The sequence below is a fragment of the Bidens hawaiensis genome, unplaced genomic scaffold, assembly GCF_021521415.1.
Source record: "Bidens hawaiensis isolate Kalapana, Puna unplaced genomic scaffold, B.hawaiensis_p1.1 tig00020770_1, whole genome shotgun sequence".
NCBI classification, from domain to species: domain Eukaryota; kingdom Viridiplantae; phylum Streptophyta; class Magnoliopsida; order Asterales; family Asteraceae; genus Bidens; species Bidens hawaiensis.
Genome location: NW_027493193.1, coordinates 278,013 through 301,337, shown reverse-complemented (window position 1 = coordinate 301,337; position 23,325 = coordinate 278,013). Strand labels below are relative to the sequence as shown.

Below are 23,325 nucleotides of genomic sequence, written 5' to 3'. Positions count from 1 at the left end.
CCGGAACCGACCCTACCCGTAGGGTATGGATAGGGTATGCATTTTGAGGTCAATACCCGTACCCGGAACCGTACCCGATTTATACCCGTAAATACCTGGACCCGGTCATACCGTATGCCCGGTTATACTCGATACCCGATACCAAATTTCTAATACCCGAAATAATACATGAGTTTTTATAGTATATTTTTTTATTTACTTCATAACTTTTATGTTTAAGTTTTTGTAAAATGCATATTACTAAGTAAATAATTTGTAATTAAGTGGATTTATGGTTTTTGTAATATAGTTTAATTATTTTTATAAATTACAAAGAAAATTTAAATTTTAAACAAATTAAAAAATGTATAAAAAAATTACAAATTCAAATCCTGGTATTAATACCCGGTCGTACCCGGTTCCAATACCCGAACCCGATCATACCCTACCCGGGTCCATAGAGTTGAGTTTTTCTCCTCAATACCCTACCCGAACCCTGCCCGATTATCTCAATACCCGATCATACCCAAAACCGGTTCCATATCCAAACCCGGTATTAGAAAAAACCCGATTTATGCACCTCTAGTCCCGAGGTGGTCGATGTGAATTATGAGATATTCAGCGGCTAGTCAAGAAGAAACCCTCGTTGATGAAAACTCGACCGACTCAACAAATTAAATTCTTTAAATTTAATATCTCATCCAGTAACAATTTACAAATACGATTCGAGCCTGTTTTGAAAAATATTCGAGGGCAGGCTAAACCACAAACTAAGGTTATTGAAAAACAAACTAAAAACCCTGGCATAACCCGTAAAGTTAAGCAAAAACGGATATGGTATAGGATAAAAGGTTTGAGTCGATTATTATTGGTTAACCAGTAGTTTATTTGGATTAAAAACTAGTGTATAAAAAGGTGTTAGGCCCAGGAGGCCCATCTGAAGTCTAACTTTAATAAACCCTTAAAACCTCTCATCTTTCTCTTTGTATCAGATTTCGGTGTTCTCGGCACTGCAACTTTTACTCACCATCAATGGCTTCAACTGAACCTTCATCAAAGAAACGAAAAACCAAGCAATCAACCAAACCCAACAAACGACACGATCTCAGTCTCTCCTACGTAAGAAACCTAGGCCAGCAACTCCTCTCAAACCGGTCTCACATCAACAACCTCCCGGTCCTCCTCAACTTCCTCAACCCATCATCTTCTTCTTCTCCACCAGAATTTATTCTCGAATCAATTCTCTCCGTCCAATCGTTCTACACTCCGCTCCTGAATGACCTCCCGCCCTCTTCAGCTAAACCCACCGAAGACCCGGAATCGGTTTATCGAGTTTGGCTGCGGGCCAAGTTCGATGACTTTGTGCACTTTCTGATTCGCTTGTCGGTCTCGCCAACGCTGTCTGAAGAAGCTCTCAGGGTAATTATTATAAGATGTTTGTTTTTGTTATGTTTCGATTGGAATTTAGGGGTGTTAACTGGGTCGTGAACCTGAAAATTCAAGGGTGTTAAGTGGTCGTGTTGGCGGCTTTAATCCCACCCGAACCTGGAACTTGTGTAAGAAATGCGAATACAAACACAAACCGTTTGACCCAAATGTTTTTGTTTTTGTTTCACATTTTAAGACTGTAAAGTAACTATTTACACAATAAAAGCATACAAATTTATGTAAAAAATTGCATTTGTAATAATAACATCTTATGTTACTTTCGTTTTTAGTTTTAAAATTTTGGTATGAAATACCCAACCAAATTACATTAAACATATTTTAAATAAATAAAGTTAAATACAAGTGGGTTAAACGCGGGGTTGACCCAAACTTGCTTATACCAAACCCACGAATTTCGTGTTACATTCATGTCGTGTCAGAACTTCACACTCCTAATTGCAATCTTTAACTGTGTGTGTTTTTTATTAATTTAAATGGTGTTGAATGATGTGGGAATTTAGGAAGTGGCGGTGGAAACTTTGATGGAGTGTGTGAAGGTTGGAAATGCAGGGAAGTTTCATTCTTCTATTTACCATAAGTTTATTCATACCATGGTGAGTTTGCTACTTTATACTTGCCCTATTAATGTTACTTGTTTTTTTGGGTTACAGTGGTAATTAGCTATATATCTAATAATATATATACAGTAAAAAAGAACAATTGTTTGATAGTTTAAAGTAATTTAGTAGATTTATTGGTTGTATGAATTAGGGAAGATATAATTCATAACTAGTAAAAGAGGTCTGAATAGGAATCATAGTCTTTGTATAGGTGGTGCAAAATTATTACAGGGGGGCTATTCACTCTTCATTTCCATTAAAATTAGTTACTAATAATGATATACATATACTCTTAACTTTTTAAATTAAAGAACATTCCTCCCTTAAACTGATAAAAAGGTTGATCTTCTTGCTAAGACATCTTCAATCTGGCATTTGATAGGATAAAGGAGAGAATGTATAATGAAAAAAATTGAATATAGAATTTCATTTTGATAAGCTGGTGTCTTTATACAGAGAACTGCTATATCCACGGACCATAACGTTGTGAACTTCTTAAACAATAAAACTGAAATAAACAAAGATAACAACCACCAATGGTCCATAATAGCTTGAAAGCTAGAACAAAACATAAATAAACGAAACTTCATCGTCCAAGGCTAACGAGTTCTGGGTTGCCAGTCAAATGTACGGGCAAGCTAGAAAGAATTGTGGGTTTTTTGTTTGAACAGCTAAAAAAATATATTAAAAACACAGCGAGAAAGCTGAGCAAATAAAAGCTTACAATAAGGACAAAAGAAAAACATAGAAACAAGCCCAAAAAGGACCCTAGTGATCTAAGCACCAAAGAACCCTTATGTTGCTAAATAAAACATCAGCAAGCAGAAAGTTAGGAATACCCCTTTGCATTTTGTTTTTGTTTATGGCTACATTATCAAATTATCTATTTTGCATTTTGGCTGCACATATATTTTTAGTTCATGCGTGTTAGTTTAGTTGTTGCATGATTTCCTTCAATTAAGGACAAGAGTGGGGTTGTTTTCCCACGATATCCGATAGGATAGTTGTTTTATGTTTCCTTGTAACCATTTATAAGGGAGTTCATCGTTAATTAATGAAGCATGCAGAAAATTGATAAAAAGTAGTCTATGCTCCCTCCTAACCACATTTTTATCTGTCTAAAAGTAGTCGTTTTAGCTTTTAATAATATGGTAGACTCATGGAGGGGATCTTTTTGTTGTCTCATCATTTTTTTAAAATAGTTTACCTCAGCTTATCTATCTTTTCATGGTTACTCTGTACTATATATATTTTTTATTTGATATCTTTGATGCTTTACAGGTATATTCCATTGAGGAGGCTGATACTTTGTTAGATTTGCTTGTATCAAAATATTTCAAGTACACCGATATCTGGTAAAAAGCTCTGGTCATTATGAACAAAGTGGTTCCTTTTTTAGTTTTCTGTTTTTATGCTAATAACATATGTTTATTTAATGATAATTTAACTCTTTTTTTGCATGACAGTTATTTCACTTACATAAGTATTGAGAAGCTAATTCGAACACTTGATGTCAACAAAAGCTCTGGTACAAAGTTTAACAATGTTGTCAGTTGATATATTTTTCATCATTTATTTATCATCACTGGTTTAATAATGACTTTTATCATCAGGTGCCAAATCTGAGAATGCTGATTCTGAAAAGGAAAGTTTGACAAAAGCCAGGTTGGTCTTTGCTATGTAGTTGTGCTTGTTATTTTCAACATTAGCTTGTGATCATATTTGAAAATACTTGATACGCCACACTATTGTATTAGCAACTAGCAAAGGTTATGGCTTTTGTGTTGATTGTCTTGTATGTGCAATTGCAATATGTACATTCATATCTTTATTAGTCTTCATGTAGTATGCATCTTACTGTTTAATGTGATTCTCTTTTGATAAAATGAAATCGTGATATGTGGATTATGTCATCTTGAATCATTCGCTAAATGTATCAGAGTTTTTGTATGTGTTGATAAATAAGTGGTACCTGAAGTTTGGTTGCATGTTATACTAGGACATGCCAATCTGTTTAAATTGCAACAGAAGTGTATCTAATGACCTTCTTACTGTTCAGCTAGTTTTTTCATATCATGCAACAATAGCCCACCAATTTAACATGTGTTATATGTTCTCTATGGGTCTATTATTTTTTCTACAGTGTCATGTTATTTATGATAAATGTGGGCTTGTTGCATTCACCTTTTTACATTCTGCATAGATGTTCTTGTTAGGATTAAACGCACACACGAAACTGAACACGACACGAAAGCAGTAAACGAACACGAGGATTTAACGTGGTTCGGTCTAAACTGACCTACGTCCACGGGTGGCAACTAGGTATATCTTTATTGAGTGACAAATATTACAAGTACATAATATTGTTTATATAGAGACTGAACTAGGGTTAGTAAATTATTATGCAAGAAATCTAAACCGGGCCGGGCTTGGGCCCGACCGCCCACACCCGTCTCCTCTTTTGACTTCATATAATAAACCGGGCCAACAAGGCCTACAAACCCAACAATCTCCCACTCGGAGGCCTTGAGTACTCTCGTCTGCACTCCTGATTGTACTTCTGTAATCTGAACATTAAACTTCTTCTAGTTGCCACCGCCTTCTCATCAATTAACCTGAAGGCCCGTTGAAGCTCCCCGGAGCTCCAACACGTCAGTCATGGCTGAAACTGCCCCTGACCCGTTCTCTGTCCCTACCGGCTCCCACTGTAACGAACTACCGGATCCTGAGATAACCTGAGAACAAACACTCTCCATATTCAGCAAGTAATTCATTGGAGAGACTTTTACAGCTGGAATACTGGTTTTCTTAATCCACTGTCGACCTGGAACTGTAACTGAAACACGACCTGTGCTCCCACTGTCACGATGTCCCCCAACTGATTTAACCTTCCTAGCTCGTTCATCCTGAATCTTCACTTTGGTTCTGGGTTTGTTACTTGCAAAACGAACCTTCTTCTGCCCACGAGATTCTGTGAACTGGATTTTGTCTTTCACCAAAACTGGATCCACTCCTTTCGATGACATATCGACCATATACAACGAACCCATTTTCTTGCCACGAGCAACAACGAGATTCCCTTTGACTACTTTCCACTGCCCATTCCCGAACTTAACATCGTGCCCCTGGTCATCCAACTGTCCAACTGAAATCAAACGTTTCTTCAAACTTGGAATAACCCTCACGTCTTTCAAAGTCCAAGAAGTACCGACTGAAGTTATCAAATCAACGTCTCCCATACCCGTAACCTCTAAAATATCATCATTCGCTAGTCGAACCTTTCCAAAATCCCCAAATTTAAGATTCTTCATCGTTTCACTACAGTGAGTGGCATGAAACGATGCACCAGAATCCATCACCCAAGCATCAACGCTACTCTCAACACTACAAACCAAAGCCTCATCACTACTGACCCCGTCATCTGTGTCGTCTTCTGTAACGTTCACCTCTTTATTACCATTCGGACACTGATTCCTGAAGTGTCCTTTCTCTTTACAACCCCAACATTCAATATCCTTACGAGTCTTAGACTGACTCCTCTTCCTGCTCCCACTGCCTCGCTGTTTTCCCCTACCTCTACCTTCTGTGACTAGCATATTGCCTGATGATTCACCTGAACTTCTGCGTCTTGAATCTTCTCCCAGAATCAGATCTCGAATCCCATCGAAAGTAATATTTGTAGACGAACTACAAACTGCAGTCACTGTTTGCGACCAACTGTCGGGCAAAGAGGATAATAACAAGAGACCTTGAACTTCATCATCAAACTTAATGTCAACTGACACTAAGCGGGACAAGATCGAATTAAGATTATTGATATGAGTTGTAACTGACCCACCCTCTTTCATTCTTGTTGTCACTAGCTCTCGGATAAGATAGACCTTATTCACTGCCGAAGGCTTCTCATACATGTTGGATAGTGCGTCCATCATACCACGGGCTGTGGTTTCTTTCATGACGTTAAACGCCACATCTTCCGACAACGACAATGTAATACAAGCCCTAGCTTTCTTGTCTAACTTCTTCCAATCTGCTTCTGACAACTTTTCTGGTTTTTCATCCTCAAACACTACATCCAAGTCTTTCTGACAAAGTAGTGCCTCAATCTGCATCTTCCACCAACCGAACTTCTGTCCGTCAAACTTCTGTATCAAAACCTTTCCGTCTTCTGCCATGGCAATGACTAAAACGAAAAACTGGATAAAACAGAGACAGACACAGCAACACGAGCCTGAACTTAACGGCTGTTCAACTGAACTCTGTTAAACAATCAACCTATTTTAAACGTGCAGCGGAATAACGAACTGTAAATCAGAAAACAGAAACTTTAACCGAAACGATAAAACCTGACAAACGCGGTTGGCACTGGTTCTCCGTTTCTTTAACGCTTCTTCTGACTTAAAACTGTTCTTCAATGAAAATAGGAATCGATTCAACTGTTCTTAGCTCGTACTTTGCTAAACCGAAACTGATCAGAAAAAACGAACCAGCAGCTGCGGAACCCTAATCAGCGGCGGCGGTACTGTAGCAGCGGCAGCGGAGCGGCGACTCGGCTGGTTCAACGTGTTCTTCGCGTGATCTGAACCTAAGCTCTGATACCACTTGTTAGGATTAAACGCACACACGAAACTGAACACGACACGAAAGCAGTAAACGAACACGAGGATTTAACGTGGTTCGGTCTAAACTGACCTACGTCCACGGGTGGCAACTAGGTATATCTTTATTGAGTGACAAATATTACAAGTACATAATATTGTTTATATAGAGACTGAACTAGGGTTAGTAAATTATTATGCAAGAAATCTAAACCGGGCCGGGCTTGGGCCCGACCGCCCACACCCGTCTCCTCTTTTGACTTCATATAATAAACCGGGCCAACAAGGCCTACGAACCCAACAGTTCTCTGTACGTGCTGTATGTGGAAACATACCGCTAGATCATGCATTACATATTTTTTCTCTTTAATTTTATAACTTTTCAGTTAACATGAAGCTTATAGGGAAAAAAAGGCATTAACTCTATTGGCTTTATGAACCACAGTTAGGAAAATTGGCATAGTTCTGAAGTTAAGATCTGTTTCATGTGTTAAGATAATATAGTATTAAGTCTCTGAAACTGAACCCACGAAATGACAAAACATGTTAAAAAAAGCTTATGGCAAAGCACTTTCACTTGTCCCATTATGAAGCATATGCCAATACTATAAGTCTATTAGATACTTTTTAGGGTTTACCAGTTATATGACTTGAAAATTAACTGTCATTATGTCTTGAAAGTTTGTAATGAAGACGTAAATTGTTGCCATTTAGACTCGTATCTCGAAGTTGGAACTTGAAGGCCATACAAATTGCTCACGGACGTAGTCAGTTGGCAGTTTGGTCATGAGCATATGTCTTCTACTTCCTTTTTATAAACCTATCATAATGTCTCTTAGGTTGATTGTGAAAGCATTTTTGTTTGGTTAATTTGAGCTAACAATGCTGTTGCATGACATGAATCTAACACCATGTTTGTTTACCTGCAGCGGGGAGGTTTTAATACGCAATATACATCATGTGATATTTAAGATTCCTCCCCCTCAACAACTTGGTGAAAAAACTGAATTTGAAATGTGGAATGCATCAGGTGAGGACTCTTCTTTTACTCACAAAGCTGATTCACTTTTCTTAAACGTACTGCTTGATATAGTGCTGATCAATAAGTCAAATCTTTTTAAAAAAACTGTTATGCAGTGACGAGTTGGTCAGTAGACTCGTCTTCTTAAGTTTATGAAATTGAAAGCTTAGCTCATTATTGTAATTCTAGAGTAGGTTTTTTCTTAAGCTATATTTTGTAGTTTTCTTTCCTTAAGTTATCTTTTCATTGTTTTTTTTATTAGTTTATAGATTATAGTTGTTCTCATATGTTAGGTGTTTTCAACAAAGACAGTAAAATAGAGGCTAAGAAAAATAAGGGAACAGAAGGAAAGCATGGCAAGAACAAGAAGTCTAGCAATGATGTAAGTCCTTGGTTTTCATATCTCTAATTTTTTACTAATTTTAATGATTTAAATTTTTAGTTGCTAAATTAAATACACTATATGATTCCCTTTCTGCTCTGAATATGGGTGAGCAAACCAATTAACCAAACCATAACTGAAAAAATTGAACCACAATAACCGATGAGTCGGTTTTAATATTTTCGATAACTGATTATATTGGTTCAAATACATACATTTACAAAATCGAATAAACTGATATTATATATAATCAAACAAGCTATTGTTTTCTCAAAGAAATTTCTTTGTTAACAAATCTTTAACTAATAGTGAGATCCTAAAGTTCAGGCCCAAATATGTATTAAATTTGTTAATATCTTATACTTCTATCAAAGCCAGCATCTGTACTAAAAGCTCAGTAACCGGTTAACTTGACTGTTTATTACAAGTTATCGATAACCTAAAAGCAACCATACTGATTGGTTCTGCGTTTTCAATAACCAAAACTTTCGGTTATTGGTTAAAATCATCAAACCGAAACATGCATATTGCTAGCTAAGTTATGCATCTATTGTTCATATACGTCACGGATGCTATGCTTTCTTGTCATTTGTTTAATTGTTTTATGCAATATATGATGCATCGTCGCTTTGTTTATTAATTCCAGGTTCCTTCTTCAACTATTATTTCCAAAAAGATGAAGCTGAAGTTTTCTAAAGCATGGATGTCATTTCTTACGTTACCACTTCCTATTGATGTGTACAAGGAGGTAACTTTGTAGTGATTTAGTTATATCTTTTTGCACAGCAATTAAGGTGTTTAAAATACAGCATAAAGCATACAACTTTTATTTGGTACTTGACTACATTCTTGTTTTTTCATCCTTAGGTTCTCGTTACTCTTCATCAGGCGGTGATCCCTTATTTGTCTAATCCAATTTTGTTGTGGTAAGTTCAACATGGAAACATACTCATTTACTTTTCTGACATATCATTTATACGCGTGCTATTTTAACAAAAGTGGTTAATGTGCAGTGATTTTTTGACAAAATCTTATGACATTGGAGGCGTTATAAGTGTGATGGCGCTTAGCGGCTTGTTCATTCTTATGACAGAACATGGTTTAGAGTATCCCAATCTTTATGTGAAACTTTATGCACTCCTTCAACCCTCTATATTCATTGCGAAACACAGAGCCAAGTTCTTTCAGGTTACTCTTGCTTATCTTCATGACATATACTTGAAGATTTTAAATTTCTTGTCTTCTAAATGTCCATATTATGCAGCTTCTTGATTCATGCCTTAAATCGCCACTTCTTCCTGCTTATCTGGCTGCTTCATTTGCCAAGAAACTGAGCCGACTCGCCCTAACCGTCCCTCCTTCTGGAGACCTTGTTATTATTGCTCTAATCCATAATCTCTTGCGAAGGCATCCTTCGATTAACTGTTTAGTTCACCAGGTAATAAAACATCATTTTGTGAATCTGTTTTAAATTGATTATACATAAAGTCATAATTCTTGGATGATGACATGTACTTTTGCAGGAGGAAAAGGATCAAACAGCTAAGGATGACACCAGCGTTAAACCGGGAATTGATCTGTTTAACAGTGAAGAAACTGATCTTGTTAAAACCAATGCCATGAGTAAGTTGTTTTTTTGAAAATATTTAAACCTTTCATGTTGCTGAGCTTATGATTTTTGCAGGGAGTTCTTTGTGGGAAATTGATACCCTGTGCCACCATTACTGTCCCCCGGTGTCTAGGTAAAGTATACTAATTTATATACGAACTTTAAGCTGTGTTTGTGCTCCTATTTACGCGTGGTGTTTATGTAGGTTTGTACTGTCACTGGAGAATGATTTAACGGTTAGATCCAAAACAACAGAAGTTGCCGTAAAGGATTTTAGTTCAGGCTCATACGCAACCATATTTAGGGATGAGGTAATATAAACTTGATATTTGTATTTATGTTTTCGGTTTAGAAGCATGATAAATTGTCATATGAATGCAGATGAAAAGGAGAGTTAAGCAGGTTCCATTGGCTTTCTTCAAGGTGATACCGACTTCCTTGTTTTCGGAGAGTGACTTCGGTGGTTGGACTTTCCAACCTGAAGAAGAAAAACAATGAAGAAATTGTTGGTTACTGGTTTCTCAAAGTCACAAGCAAAACTTTTGAGGTGGAAGTTGAATGTTGTTAGATTAGAGGGATACATTTTGCCAGCTATTTTTTGTTCACGAATTAATGTATCTTATTATGAGAAGGATACTGTTAACAGTTTATTATTATGATTAAAAACATGTTTTGTGGGTTACCAAAAGTTGGAAATTAGAGAGGTTTATGACTGAGAATAATGTTTATACCCCTAGTGTTCAAGGGCAGACTCATCTCCCCAGAGGTCAAGTGTACGAGATGACAAACCTCTTTTGTAGGGATGACAACAAACCAAACCCGTAATCTGAAAAAAGAGGGAGCGTGTACGAGGCTACTTTTAAAAGTTTTCACAGCTATTAGAGAAATCAATAACATCACATTACCGGCCGTGTTCACTGATTGAACCTAAATATGACCCGCAACTGAAAATCATATAAGACACATGAACCTGAACATGACATGATTACCATTTTTGTAACATAGCCAACCAAAGTTACAAATTTATGTAATTGCATTTTAATTATTAAATGTTATGTCAATTCCCTTTCCCTTTTTTGGTTTTAAGCTTTGATATTAGATACCCAACTAGTTTAATTTATTGCATAAAACATTTTAAAAAACTATAATGAAAATAAATGGATTAAACGGGTCAAACAATTTACTTAATTCCAACCTGGACACTCACTGTTTAGCTAAACAGGTTCGAATTGAAACTTACCCGAACCTGTTTATGTCAAACAAAGACTCCCAAACTTCGTGTTGTGTTTTCAATTTGTGTCGTAAATTTACACCCCTAATTAACCCTCAATGCATAAAAAAATAAATTAAAGTTTCAAAAGCTAATGAAAACCAACATCAATAGAATGTAAAATACATGTGAGAATACAAATCATGACTACTAAAATGTCAAACCAAAAGAACTGAATTAGTTAGTTGAGCACCAGCAAAATCAGCGTTACGACTTTTATTTCCTATAAATAAACAACAATATATACTTGTTGATAAATATTCCCCATTTTTTACCTAATATAAAGCCACCTACAAAACTTAATTTCCGAGCTTTAGCTCAATTAACATGGAAGCGAATGCTACATGGTTTTAAATTCAAATTCAATCTTAATTGAGTTTCATCCCAGAGGGCCTTCGAAAGGTTGGCTTGTAAACAGAAGACGGAGTCGTCGTTTATGATCGCATGTGTATGAAATTATATTTTTTTATTAGATTACTGTGGATGTAGTCAGAATCTACTAGAAAAAATAAATTAAGTTATGCTTTGTTTCGATTGTCCGGGCATTTGCTGTTTAATAAGAAGAAAAAAAAAACATTAGACAGAATAAAATAAAATAAAAGGCAGTCAGCATCTCCACTGAAGCTCAAAACTACACTCATCTGCGCCTCCACCTTCACCTGCAACTAATTAACAATGGCGATTTGCCATCATCATCAACCCACATTCCATACCCACTACACCTTCCCACTTACTAACCCTAGCCCTAATCCTAATCTTTCACAAAACACCCACCTTCGTCTACCCACATATTTCCGCTGCAACCTATCACTCACATCCAACCCAAACCCGGAAACAGAACCCGTATACACCTCCGTCAAGTCCTTCGCCCCGGCAACCGTTGCCAACCTCGGACCCGGGTTTGACTTTTTAGGCTGCGCCGTTGACGGAATCGGAGACTACGTCACCCTCAAAATCGACCCACAAGTCAACCCGGGTGACCTTTCGATATCCGAAATAACCGGTACAGGTAACTCACCTAACAAACTCAGTAAAAACCCTAATTGGAATTGTGCTGGTATAGCTGCTATTGCTGTGATGAAGATGCTTAATATTAGATCAGTTGGGTTATCTTTATCTTTAGAAAAGGGGCTGCCTTTAGGTAGCGGGCTAGGGTCTAGTGCCGCCAGTGCGGCTGCCGCGGCTGTTGCGGTTAATGAGCTTTTCGGGGGGAAGTTGCCCGTTTCTGATTTGGTTCTTGCGGGTCTGGACTCAGAGGCCAAGGTGTCGGGTTATCATGCGGATAATATTGCACCGTCGATAATGGGTGGGTTTGTGCTTGTTAGGAGTTACGACCCGTTGGAGTTGATTAAGTTGAAGTTTCCTAGTGAGGTGAATTTGTGCTTTGTGTTGGTGAATCCGGAGTTTGAGGCGCCGACGAAGAAGATGCGGGCAGCGTTGCCTATGGAGATTTCGATGTCGCATCATATATGGAACAGTAGTCAGGCTGGGGCGTTGGTGGCGGCGGTGTTGCAGGGGGATTGTGTAGGGTTGGGTAAGGCGTTGTCTTTGGATAGGATAGTGGAGCCGAAGCGGGCCCCGTTGATTCCCGGGATGGAGGCTGTGAAGAAGGCTGCGTTGGAGGCGGGTGCGTATGGGTGTACGATTAGTGGTGCGGGGCCCACTGCGGTGGCGGTTACGGATGATGAGGATAAAGGGAGAGAGATTGGGGAGAAGATGGTGGAGGCTTTTATGGTAGGTGGGAATTTGAAGGCTATGGCTGTGGTCAGGAAGTTGGACAGAGTTGGTGCTAGGCTTGTTAGCAGCACTTCAAGATGATCAAGATTATGTTTTTGAAGTAATTTAAATGATTGGGTGAGGTTTTTTTAAAGGTTTTTTGTTTGTGAAATAAGTGAATCTTGGTCTGTGAATCAAGGAAAACCATGGATGCATTGATGTAACATTTGATTTCTTGGATGATTGTGATGGTTGGGTAAGGTTTTTAGTTAGTACTTGAAATAAAATTGTCATCTTTGCATTTGTGTTTTACTTATTTTGATTATTATTTATTTTCCTAATTATAAAGATAAAAAAGTTGGTTGATTGGAAATGAGCCAAAAAGGGAAATTCAAGCTCGTTTGGGACTACTTCCCTATTGTAGCCACAAAGCACATGTGTTTATTAACAACCGAGTGTAAGTTGATTCAAATGGGTCAATGAGTTTAAAGCTGAAATGGGCTAATTGTGCATGCAAGATTTTTGGATAAAAATTATACTCTGCAGTTCGTTACAGGGATTTAAACGGGTCGGATTGCATTTGAGTGCAATAAGGATTTCATTTTTAATCCGAACGGATCGGAATTTTAAATTTGTGATCAGAATAGACTGCATAAGTCCAACAAATCGCAATTGACGATGTTGGTAGAATTTTGACCCGTTTCAACTTTCATGTGTTATTTGGTTCATCTTTCTTTGTATATTGTTTTCTTGAAATTTAGTTTGATTGAGGTCTTTTTGTATAACTACACATGAACATGAGATATATAAACAATTAGTTATCGCATAAATGAGCTCAGTGCATCAAAATGCAGGTCAGATTAAAAAAAAGTACAGTTGTGCTACATGTACAGTTGCTTCGACATAAAGTGTGTACATTCATACTACTTTTAGTCTTCATATAGTATGCATCATACTGTGTAATGTGATTCTCTTTGGGTGAATGAAATCGTGATATGTGAATCACACCTTGAATCATCTGTAAAATGTGTCAGAGATTTTGTATGTGTTGATATATAAGTGGCACCAGAAGTTTGATCACTTATTATACTAGGACAAGCCAATTTGTTTGAATTGCAACAGAAGTGTATCTAATTATCTTCACATAATCTGTGTAAGCTACAAATTTGATTTACTGTTCGGCAAGTTTTTTATATCATGTCAATGATAGCTACCAATTTAACATCTGGTATATGTTCTCTATGGGTCTATTATTTTTTCTATAGTGTCATGTATGATATATGTGGGCTTGATGATGCGTTTACCTTTTTACATGTTACATGGATGTTCTCTGTAAACGCTATATGTGCAGACGTATGGCTAGATCATGCATTACTCTCTATAATTTGTTCGCTTATAACTTTCCAGCTAACATGCAGCTTATAGTAAAAAAAGGCATCAACTCTTTTGGCTTTATGAACCACGGTTGGGGAACATTGACATATTTCCAAAGTTAAGATCTTGTTTTCATGTGTTAAGATAATATAGTATTAAGTTTCTGAAACTGGACCCACGAAATGACAAAACATGTTAAAAAATTTATGGCAATTGGCAAAGCACTTTCACTTGTCCCATTATTAAGCATACGTTAATACGATAAGTCTATGAGGTACCTTTTAGGGTTTACCAGTTATATGACTTGAAAATTGTCAGTATGTCTTGAAGGTTTGTAATGAAGACAAAACTGTTGTCATTGAGACTTGTTACATCTCAAAGTTGAGAACTTGGAAGGCCATACAAATTACTAATGCATGTAGTCAAATAGCAGTTTGGTACATAAGCGCATACCTTTTAGTTTTTTTTTTTTAACTTGTCATTATGTCTCTTAAGTTGATTGTGAAAGTATTTTATAATGTAATATAACTGCATAACCAACTAATTGTGGTTTGGCAATCTGTATGACATAAAAAGTCAACACTTGTTTGTACTCAGTAAAATTAGGTGATTATGCAGTTATATTTTATAATGTAATATAACCGCTAATTGTTTGTTAGTTAAAGGCTTTCAAAGCATCTTACAGAGAAGCAAAAAGGACGGACAAGGTTCCTTCTTTTTGTACCAGGAGCTATCACTTTTGGACTAGGAACTTGGCAGATCTTTGGAAGACAAGATAAGCTACGCCTCACTAAATCCATTAACTTATTTCTAGCCTTCTAGGCATAAATGTCTATATGCATACTGAATTTTTATGTCATATAGATTGCATTTTATTTCCAAAAGCCACACACCAAGTTAAAATTTTGATCAACTGATCCAAGTATAGATGATACTGCAGGCTTTAAAAGACAACAATACATATAGTTAAATAACTTATTTGTTGACCATGTAGGTGAAAATGCTCGAGTACAGACAAAGTAGATTAGAAGCTGAACCAATCGACTGAAACCACATCAGAGAAAAATAATAGGGGCAATTTGGGCATTCTGAAAAATATGGATCACATAAAGATTCTGAATAAGTTTGAATTTATAGTCTTTGACCTTTTTTGGGTCAAACTGTTAACTGGTTAATGTTGACTGTTTGGTCAACGTTGACTTTTTAAAACCATTTGTGGGTCAATGCTGGTTTCTGGATGGGTCTATGGCTCAGTTACAATTTTACTAAGATCTGTAGGTGCACCTGAAAACCCTTGTTCAAAAAAGGGCAATAAAGTCAATTCTGAAAGGATCATTATGGCCAGTAAGAGCAGAAAATGGAAGAAGTTATGACAAGTTTGTTATAGAAGATGTGTAGTCGTAGTGCTATACATCAATAACAGTTTAATGAAGCCATTCTTCTGATGGAAGTTTTGAAGATCATTAACTGATTATTGATGTCATAGCTACAATTCACCAAAATTTTGAATTGAATTTTGGAGTAAAGCATTTTATGTTGTATTCCAAACTATTGATATGTTTAGTTTGAAAGCCTGCACCAACAAATATTACCATAGCTAAGGACAAACTAGTCATTTGGGATCACAAAATGAATTCCAAGGAATTAGTAAGAGACAAATGAAACTAGAAGCCGTCAAGGGTAATTTGGTCTCTATGGATGTATGGCAGTTGAAGAATAATTTGAGTTATCTTGTTTTTGACTTTTTATCAATCATTCCTTGACCACATCAGGGTCAAAATGACTTTTTGGAAAGGATTGACTTTTCTGGTCAACGCTGACCATGTCGATATGATCATTTCTGAATGAGCTTTTGTTCTTGTGGTACTGATGATAAAAGGTTTGGTTTGAACTTTGATGTTTTTCGCCGGGCCCGGTTAGTAGACTAATAATGGCAAAAGCCGTATCCTGAATTAGATCATTTATGATATGAATTGGAGCGATATTGGGCTAAATAATACGATATGGAACATTACCCAATGGTCATGGGCCCTGTAATTCCTTTTACAAATTTATAAAACTTTTATCCCCCATAAAAAAAGAAAGAGAGCTTGGTTCAACAATTTTAGCCATTTCATATTTACAGTATATGCTGAAAACTTGAAACTTTGTACAGTATGCAGATGCCAATCTTAGTCAACCGAGGGTGGGTCCCACGGTGTTGGAGAGACAAGTATCTGAAAGTTTCAGAAGGCGATGAACCTGGTCAAAGTATAGAATCTAGTCAATCTACTAATATCCAGTAACGCGTCTGTTAATGAGTTTGCATTCAAAGTCATAGTAATATGCCTTATAGTTGGGTTGGATTTCAGTTTTACTTGATACAGGTGTTCTTTATCAGCAGCAGTCACATTTATGGCTTTAATATCCAGTAACGCGTCTGTTAATGAGTTTGCATTCAAAGTCATTAGTAATATGCCTTATAGTTGGGTTGGATTTCAATTTTACTTGATACAGGTATTCTTTATCAGCAGCAGTCACATTTATGGCTTTAAAGAGATTACAGAAATAGAAGATAACACAGGAATGGTTTTAGACGCTGATCATAGTTTTGTTGCTGGTCCAGCTTTTCTTTTTTACCGGACTATTTATGTTGATGGCTCCAAAGGGTACTAGTAGTGGTTTTGATGTAAGATTTTTTTTTGAAAAAGTCGCATTTGTGTTCATTTGTAATAATGAAGATTTATGGAAAATAAATTAACCTTGAGCACAGATTAGTGTACAAGGAACTAGGTTTAATATTCAGTCAGTAAGTTTATGATTCCAAAATCCTTTTTATAATACTAAGATCTTAAATTAAAGATTCGCGAAGATCCATTCTTGAATAAGTTGTAAACAAACACTAATCAATAATAGAGACTCGCTCGCTCTATTGTTGGAAATTCGTATGCACAATAGATATTATGATATCCAAGATTATAGTTATAGCATAAGTGCTCTGATATTGTTCTTCATATCATATGAAACAGAAAATCTTAAGCTTGTAGGACTTATGCTTTCTTCAACTTGCTAGCTTGTGTCTTCACTTTGAGCATAGTTTGCTTTGTGTGTCTAGCTTTTGAAGGTACAGTGAGATAAAAGTATCCAGCTTCTGCATCTATATGATAATATTGAACAATTATTATTATCTTCTATCAACACCGAATCTCAAGGCTGTATATGATATAAAGTTACATGCTGAACAACTCATATTCAGTGTTTGGGTCCAATAGCTACTCTTGAGTTAGATAACCCGGCCTGATGCTAGATAAACATATTATCAACTTTTACCATATCAACGTTTACGTATAAAGACTTTCCATTTATTGTTTCTAAATGTTAAGTTTTTAAATTATCAACAAATCTGCATTTACTAAAACTAAGACATACCAGTCTCGGTTTCACGTCAACACACCTACTAGGCATAACATACACAGGTAGGTATCTAAAGATTTATTGAAGACTTGAAGATTTCGTAAGAAAATAGTATAACCTTCAATAGCATGTATATGATAAAATCTCAAAGTGACATTTGTGATGTACCTTTATAGTCATGTCCGAGCAACTTCACACATAGAGAACTTTTATTCCACTCCACTTTGAGTCGCACATATTGCTCAGCATAGAAATAATCTATCACTTGACGCTTAAGGCAATCGATGGTCTAAATTATAAACTTGGATTAAACAAACTTTTACACATGCGGTTGACTACGGTTTTGGTATCGTGGCCGAGTCAGCCGACTGAGTGACCAAATTTACAAGTTAATGGCCTTAAAACTTAGGTAGGTAGGTAGTCTACCATACAGCAATTGAAGTGAACCTCAGACCAGCTTTAATTACAAGATTGGGTATTTGGGTGGTCCTGCTAACCTTTTAAGACACAACAAAATGACAAAAACATTAATTTGATGGAATCATGATCAAGTTATATTCAACCTTAATAAGATGTCCATTTCTTGTAACATGGTATGGGGTACTATGTCTACACAGGTTATGTACACGTCATGTGTTTAAATTCAAATAGGCCATGATATGTCGGGTCGAGGTTTAAATTCAAACGGGCCATGACATGTCGGGCCAAACTCGAAACACTAACATTCGCCTTTGGTTTGATTAAAAAAACAGATTATTGAATTCTTAGGGCCTAAACTTGTGTGTTTTTTTTCACTTGACAAGAAAAGATACAAGGTACAAAAATTATTAAGGCAAATGGAACAAACAATTACAACATTAACAACTAAAAATCTTAAAAAGAGTTTCCTGTTTCATTCACAACAAAACTTAAATGTAACACAAAAGAAACGTCAAAGATAAACCGAAACACACCCCAAAAAAGTTGATACTGCTACCAAACAGCTAAACACATCAATTAGTCTTGGCTGCAGCAATCTGTTTCGCACCAACAGCAAAGAACTCTGTAATAACTTCGAGCGGCATTCCTTTAGTTTCAGGCACCTTCAAGAACACAAACACCCACGATATGATGCACACGACCGCATACAATCCAAACACTCCCGATAGACCAATGGAGGTAAGCAATACTGGTAACGAGTAGGTCACGATGATGTCACAAATCCAGAACGTGAGCGCGCAGATGGCTATGCACAGGCCACGCACCCGGGTCGGGAAAATCTCTGCACACAGGATGTTCGGGATCGGACCGAATCCCATCACGAAAGTACAAAAGTAGACCACCACACTAGCGGTTGAGATGGCGGCATTCACAACACTCCCAAAGTTTATTACACTTCCAATCACCAAGACTACTAGAGTCACAATCAAGACTGGAATTGTAGTCAGCAACAAAGTCCTGCAAAAATATTCATTACAAACATCAAAATCGGTTAACAAATTGACATTTTGCGCATGCAATGATAAAGGGTAAAAGTGGGTTGACTTTTATGACTCAAATAAACTTGTAAACAACCTTCTTCCAGAGATGTCCATGAGCCTCATAGCTACAGCAATGCACGGGAGCATCAATAAAGTTGTGATGCAACTAATAAGAAGTGATGATGATGTTGAACTGATTCCCAAATTTGATAAAAGAACACCGACACCCGCTTCTTCGAGAATTTGAGGAGTGTAGTAAAGAACTCCATTAATGCCAGAAAACTGCACGCGATTCAAGATTTAGATTTTAACGCAAGAATCTTGCCACAAGAAGTACAAAATATGTTTCATTTATGTTACCTGTTGAAGTATCTGAAGACCAACACCGACAAACAGCGCGTGTTTAACTCCCGGTTCAAAAAGATCCCTCCAGCTCGGGCCTTTCATTGCAGCTTCAGACGGGTGAACCATAGCTGGTCCAACCGGCTGCTGATCCACGAGATCTTTAGAGTAAAGTGCAGGTTGACTAACCAACGCTGCAGCCTGGAACACATCACCATCTGCCACCATATCACCGCCAGCGATAGATATTAATGACCCACGTTGAGATCCGGTTCCAGCTTCTTGGTGCAAATAGATTCTTTTAAACCCTCCTTCCTTTTGACCATCTTGCCCTTCTCTCTCGGTCCATTGCCATGCCAGCTGCCAACCGCCACCAATTCCCGTGCTACTTAACTGTTCTCCACCAGCAGTTTGAACAGCACTACCGTTTCTAACACCTAGAATACTGCCATGTGAAGCAGGCTGAATCATGTCTTTCTCAATACTTGTCGTCTGTCGGGAAATCAATGGAGAATGCAAGTTATCGTCAGAATCATTCCCAGCACCATCAGATTGATAATCATCACCTTCTCTACCGACACTCTCTTCATCCCAATCCTCATGTTTAGCTTGATTTCCGGTAACACTAAACATGCTTCCAAAGTGTGGGAATAGCATACTTCCTTTGCTAACAGCAGCATCCGGAAGCTTCTCATGGACACTACCGAAGAGGGTGACAAGTGGGTCCATAAGTGGGACACTCGGGTTTATAGTACTTCCTTGACGAGAAGCAATACCGAGCATACTCTGTCCAGTCACAGGCCGAGCAATCCACGAGACCCCTGCTTCAGTACCGTACAGTTTAATTTTAGCAGCTTCATCTTGTTCCTGTTCAAGATCATTTGCAGGCCCGATTATGTATTCTTCTATCGATGTTTCTCCCCCAACTCCTAGCCCTTCAACTAGTAAAGCCATCTCACCTGTTGAATCAAACAAATTTATACACACATATGACACAATTTAGCTACTTTAATGATAAAAGAAACCGTTAAGAAACAACTTTACCTGACACGTCTTCTTTGCCACGCAGCCTCTGCAAAACCTGTTTAGCTTCTTGCATTCTTCCTTTGCTAACAAGCCACCTTGGAGACTCGGGCAAAAAGAATATAGTAAGAAAGAAATAAACGACTGAAGGAATAGAAAGCACCCCGAGCATCAACCGCCAGTCAGGTGACTCCATCAACGACATCCCAAACACCATACAGTATGAGAGAAACATCCCACCAGAACCCATGAACTGAGGCAAAGTATTGAGTGAACCTCTTATTTCAGGAGGCGCGGTTTCAGATATATAGACAGGAACAAGTGTCACTGCTAAACCGATCCCAAACCCGTCTAGTAATCTACCCAAAAGAAGGAGGTAAACATTGGGTGCCCAATACATAACTAGACCACTAACAACATACAGAACCGAAGAAATAATAAGCATGGGCCTTCGGCCAAGCCAATCCGCTATTGCACCAGAGCAAGTGGTAACCAAGGTTGCACCAATCAACGATGTAGCCACAATCAAACCTTCAATTGTTGGTTCACTCTCCAATTTAAACTCTTTCTTTATGTATAACACAGCTCCTACATAACAAATCAACAACAATTATGTTCTAGAAACACAGTTTACGTACAACTAGGTCTGTAAACAAACTGAACATTCGGCGGGAAATTTGTTTACAGTTTAATAAATGAACAAACATAAAAAAATTTGTCTTTTGGTCAACTAAATGAATGTACACGAACATAGGCCATGATCATTCAATTCATGCCGGAAATTGTGTTCGTTTACATCACGTTTCGTTAATGTTCGTTCATTAAATATTTTTATTACTTTTAATGATGTTTCCAATTTTATCATATAGATTTAATGAAATCTATTAACTACAAAATAAAGCATGAAAAACGAATTCCATTCGCTAACACCAACAGAGAACATGCCTGTTCAATTCACGCGCGATAATGTGCTAGATTACATCACGTTTATCTTCATTAATGTGCGTTCATTAAAGATTTTTATTACTTTTAATGATTTTTCCAATCTTATCACATATAACTAGTTAACTACAAAACAAAACATGAAAAACAAATTCCATTCGCTCAACTAAATCAATTACACGAACAGAAGCCACGTTCGTTCAATTCACGCCCGATCATGTATTCATTTACGCACATTTATCTTCGTTAATGTATGTTCATTAAATATTTTATTACTTTATAATATTTTTTCCAATTTTATCATATAGATTTAAGCAAAACTATTCACTACAAAACAAAACATGAAAAGGTAATTCCATTCAGTCAACTAAATGAACGAACACGAACAGAGGCCATGTTCATTCAATTCACACCGGATAATGCGTTCGATTACATCACGTTTATCTTCGTTAATGATCGTTTATTATAGATATATATTCCTTTTAATAATTTTTCCAATCTTATCATATAGATTTAAGGAAATCTATTAACTACAAAACAAAACATGAAAAACGAATTCCATTCGGTCAACTAAATCAACAAACAAGGACAGAGGCCATGTTCGTTAAATTCATGCCCGATAATGTGTTTGTTGATTCGTTTACATCCGTTTATCTTCATTAATGTTCGTTCATTAAAGCTTTTTATTACTTTTAATAAATTTTCCAAATATATCATAAAGATTCAAGGAAAACTATTAGCTAGAATACATAACAAAACAAAACAAAACATGAAAAAAGAATTCCATTTGGTCAACTAAATGAACTAACACGAACATAGGCCATGTTTGTTCAATTCACGTTCAATAATCGTTTACATCCGTTTATCATCATTAGTGTGCGTTCATTAAATACAATTCCAAATTTATCATAAAGATTCAACGGAAACTATTAACTAAAAAACAAAACATGAAAAAAGAATTCCATTTGGTCAGCTAAATGAACGAACAGGAACAGAGGCCATGTTCGTTCGATTCCCGCCTGATAACATGTTCGTTTACATCCTTTTATCTTTGTTAACATTCGGTCATTAAATATTTTTGTTAATTTAAATGAATTTTACAATCTTAACAAACAGATTTAAGCACATCAAATCTGTATTCATAATAATAATCTGGATCCAATTCTGGAGATCCGAATGGATCCCGAAAGATCTGAAAATTTGAATCATGATTTGATTATCAACTCAACTCACCAGCAATAGTGGCGTTATCCCATCCTTGAAGCAGGTTACCAACAGCAGCAGCAACAGCCACAAGCACCGCTCCACTCATCTTCTTAATCTAATATTAATCTGCAAATTCAAAAACAAACATATCAAGCAATCAACTTTAACCCACAATTAGCCCTAAAAAACTGATGCAAATCAATCACATACACTGATTAGATGCACACCCAGTGAACTGCAAATCGCATTTGACCCAAATCAAGAATCAAGGAAATCGATTGATTTGAATAATGAATTGGTGACAAAGATAGAGTGAGAGTAAGAGTATGAGAGAGAAGAGTAGACTTGGGGTTGAAAGCCGTCTGCATCGGTGAAGTTGTTTGTGAGGCTCAGGGACTGAAGTGTTCATGAGCTGAATGTTGAGGGGCTGTTTCTGAAACTTTATGGACCGTTCTTTTTGCCTTTTTCAATAGCCGCTATGCGTGCGACACTTTGTTGGGATGACGTCATCAATCTTGACGGTATATTCGTTTTCTCAGATCGGCTTACAATAATAATTCATTCATTAACTGCTGCAGATTCTAATATTAGTTTAATGCTTATATTTCTCTATTCACGTTTTTTTAACACAACCAAGGATGGAATCATTAACCTTCTATAAACAAAATATAATTTTATATCGTTTTGTTTTTTCAGTATCTTTTCATTAATTAATAATTTGTTTTTGTCTAAAATGAATACCATTAGAGCTGTAAATCCAACAAATAATGTACAATCCATTCATCTCATATTAGCTAGCTTGGATCTGCCTACAACAGATTTAGAGATCCTATGCCATGTTACGTACAATTATATAAATTAATAAATATAGTTATTAACATATAGTAACTTACTTATATAATTTAATAAATAAAAATATTATTATCGAATAAATAAATATATAACAGTTAAGGAAGATAGTA

The 23,325-nt window shown here is 36.7% G+C and overlaps 2 protein-coding genes and 1 pseudogene across 2 annotated transcripts; 2 read left to right on the top strand and 1 right to left on the bottom strand.

The window, feature by feature from the left end:
* The first annotated feature begins 1,011 nt into the window (after positions 1-1,011).
* Positions 1,012-10,157, top strand: LOC143561677 (protein NUCLEOLAR COMPLEX ASSOCIATED 4-like). Its single transcript, XM_077049686.1, has 15 exons — positions 1,012-1,398; positions 1,929-2,021; positions 3,309-3,382; positions 3,494-3,555; positions 3,641-3,692; positions 7,555-7,655; positions 7,940-8,028; positions 8,675-8,776; positions 8,896-8,954; positions 9,042-9,216; positions 9,293-9,466; positions 9,552-9,651; positions 9,713-9,770; positions 9,843-9,948; positions 10,019-10,157. Exons 1-15 carry the CDS (start codon positions 1,012-1,014, stop codon positions 10,133-10,135), a joined length of 1,749 nt encoding a protein of 582 aa, XP_076905801.1. The 3' UTR covers positions 10,136-10,157.
* A 1,422-nt stretch (positions 10,158-11,579) lies between these two features.
* Positions 11,580-12,885, top strand: LOC143561668 (homoserine kinase pseudogene; annotated as a pseudogene).
* Positions 12,886-18,287: 5,402 nt separating this feature from the next.
* LOC143561676 (monosaccharide-sensing protein 2-like) lies at positions 18,288-22,586 on the bottom strand. Its single transcript, XM_077049685.1, has 6 exons — positions 22,574-22,586; positions 22,391-22,489; positions 20,237-20,803; positions 19,211-20,151; positions 18,945-19,132; positions 18,288-18,827 (listed from the first exon to the last, which is right to left on the bottom strand). Exons 2-6 carry the CDS (start codon positions 22,467-22,469, stop codon positions 18,383-18,385), a joined length of 2,220 nt encoding a protein of 739 aa, XP_076905800.1. The 5' UTR covers positions 22,470-22,489; positions 22,574-22,586; the 3' UTR covers positions 18,288-18,382.
* Between the last annotated feature and the right edge of the window lie 739 nt (positions 22,587-23,325).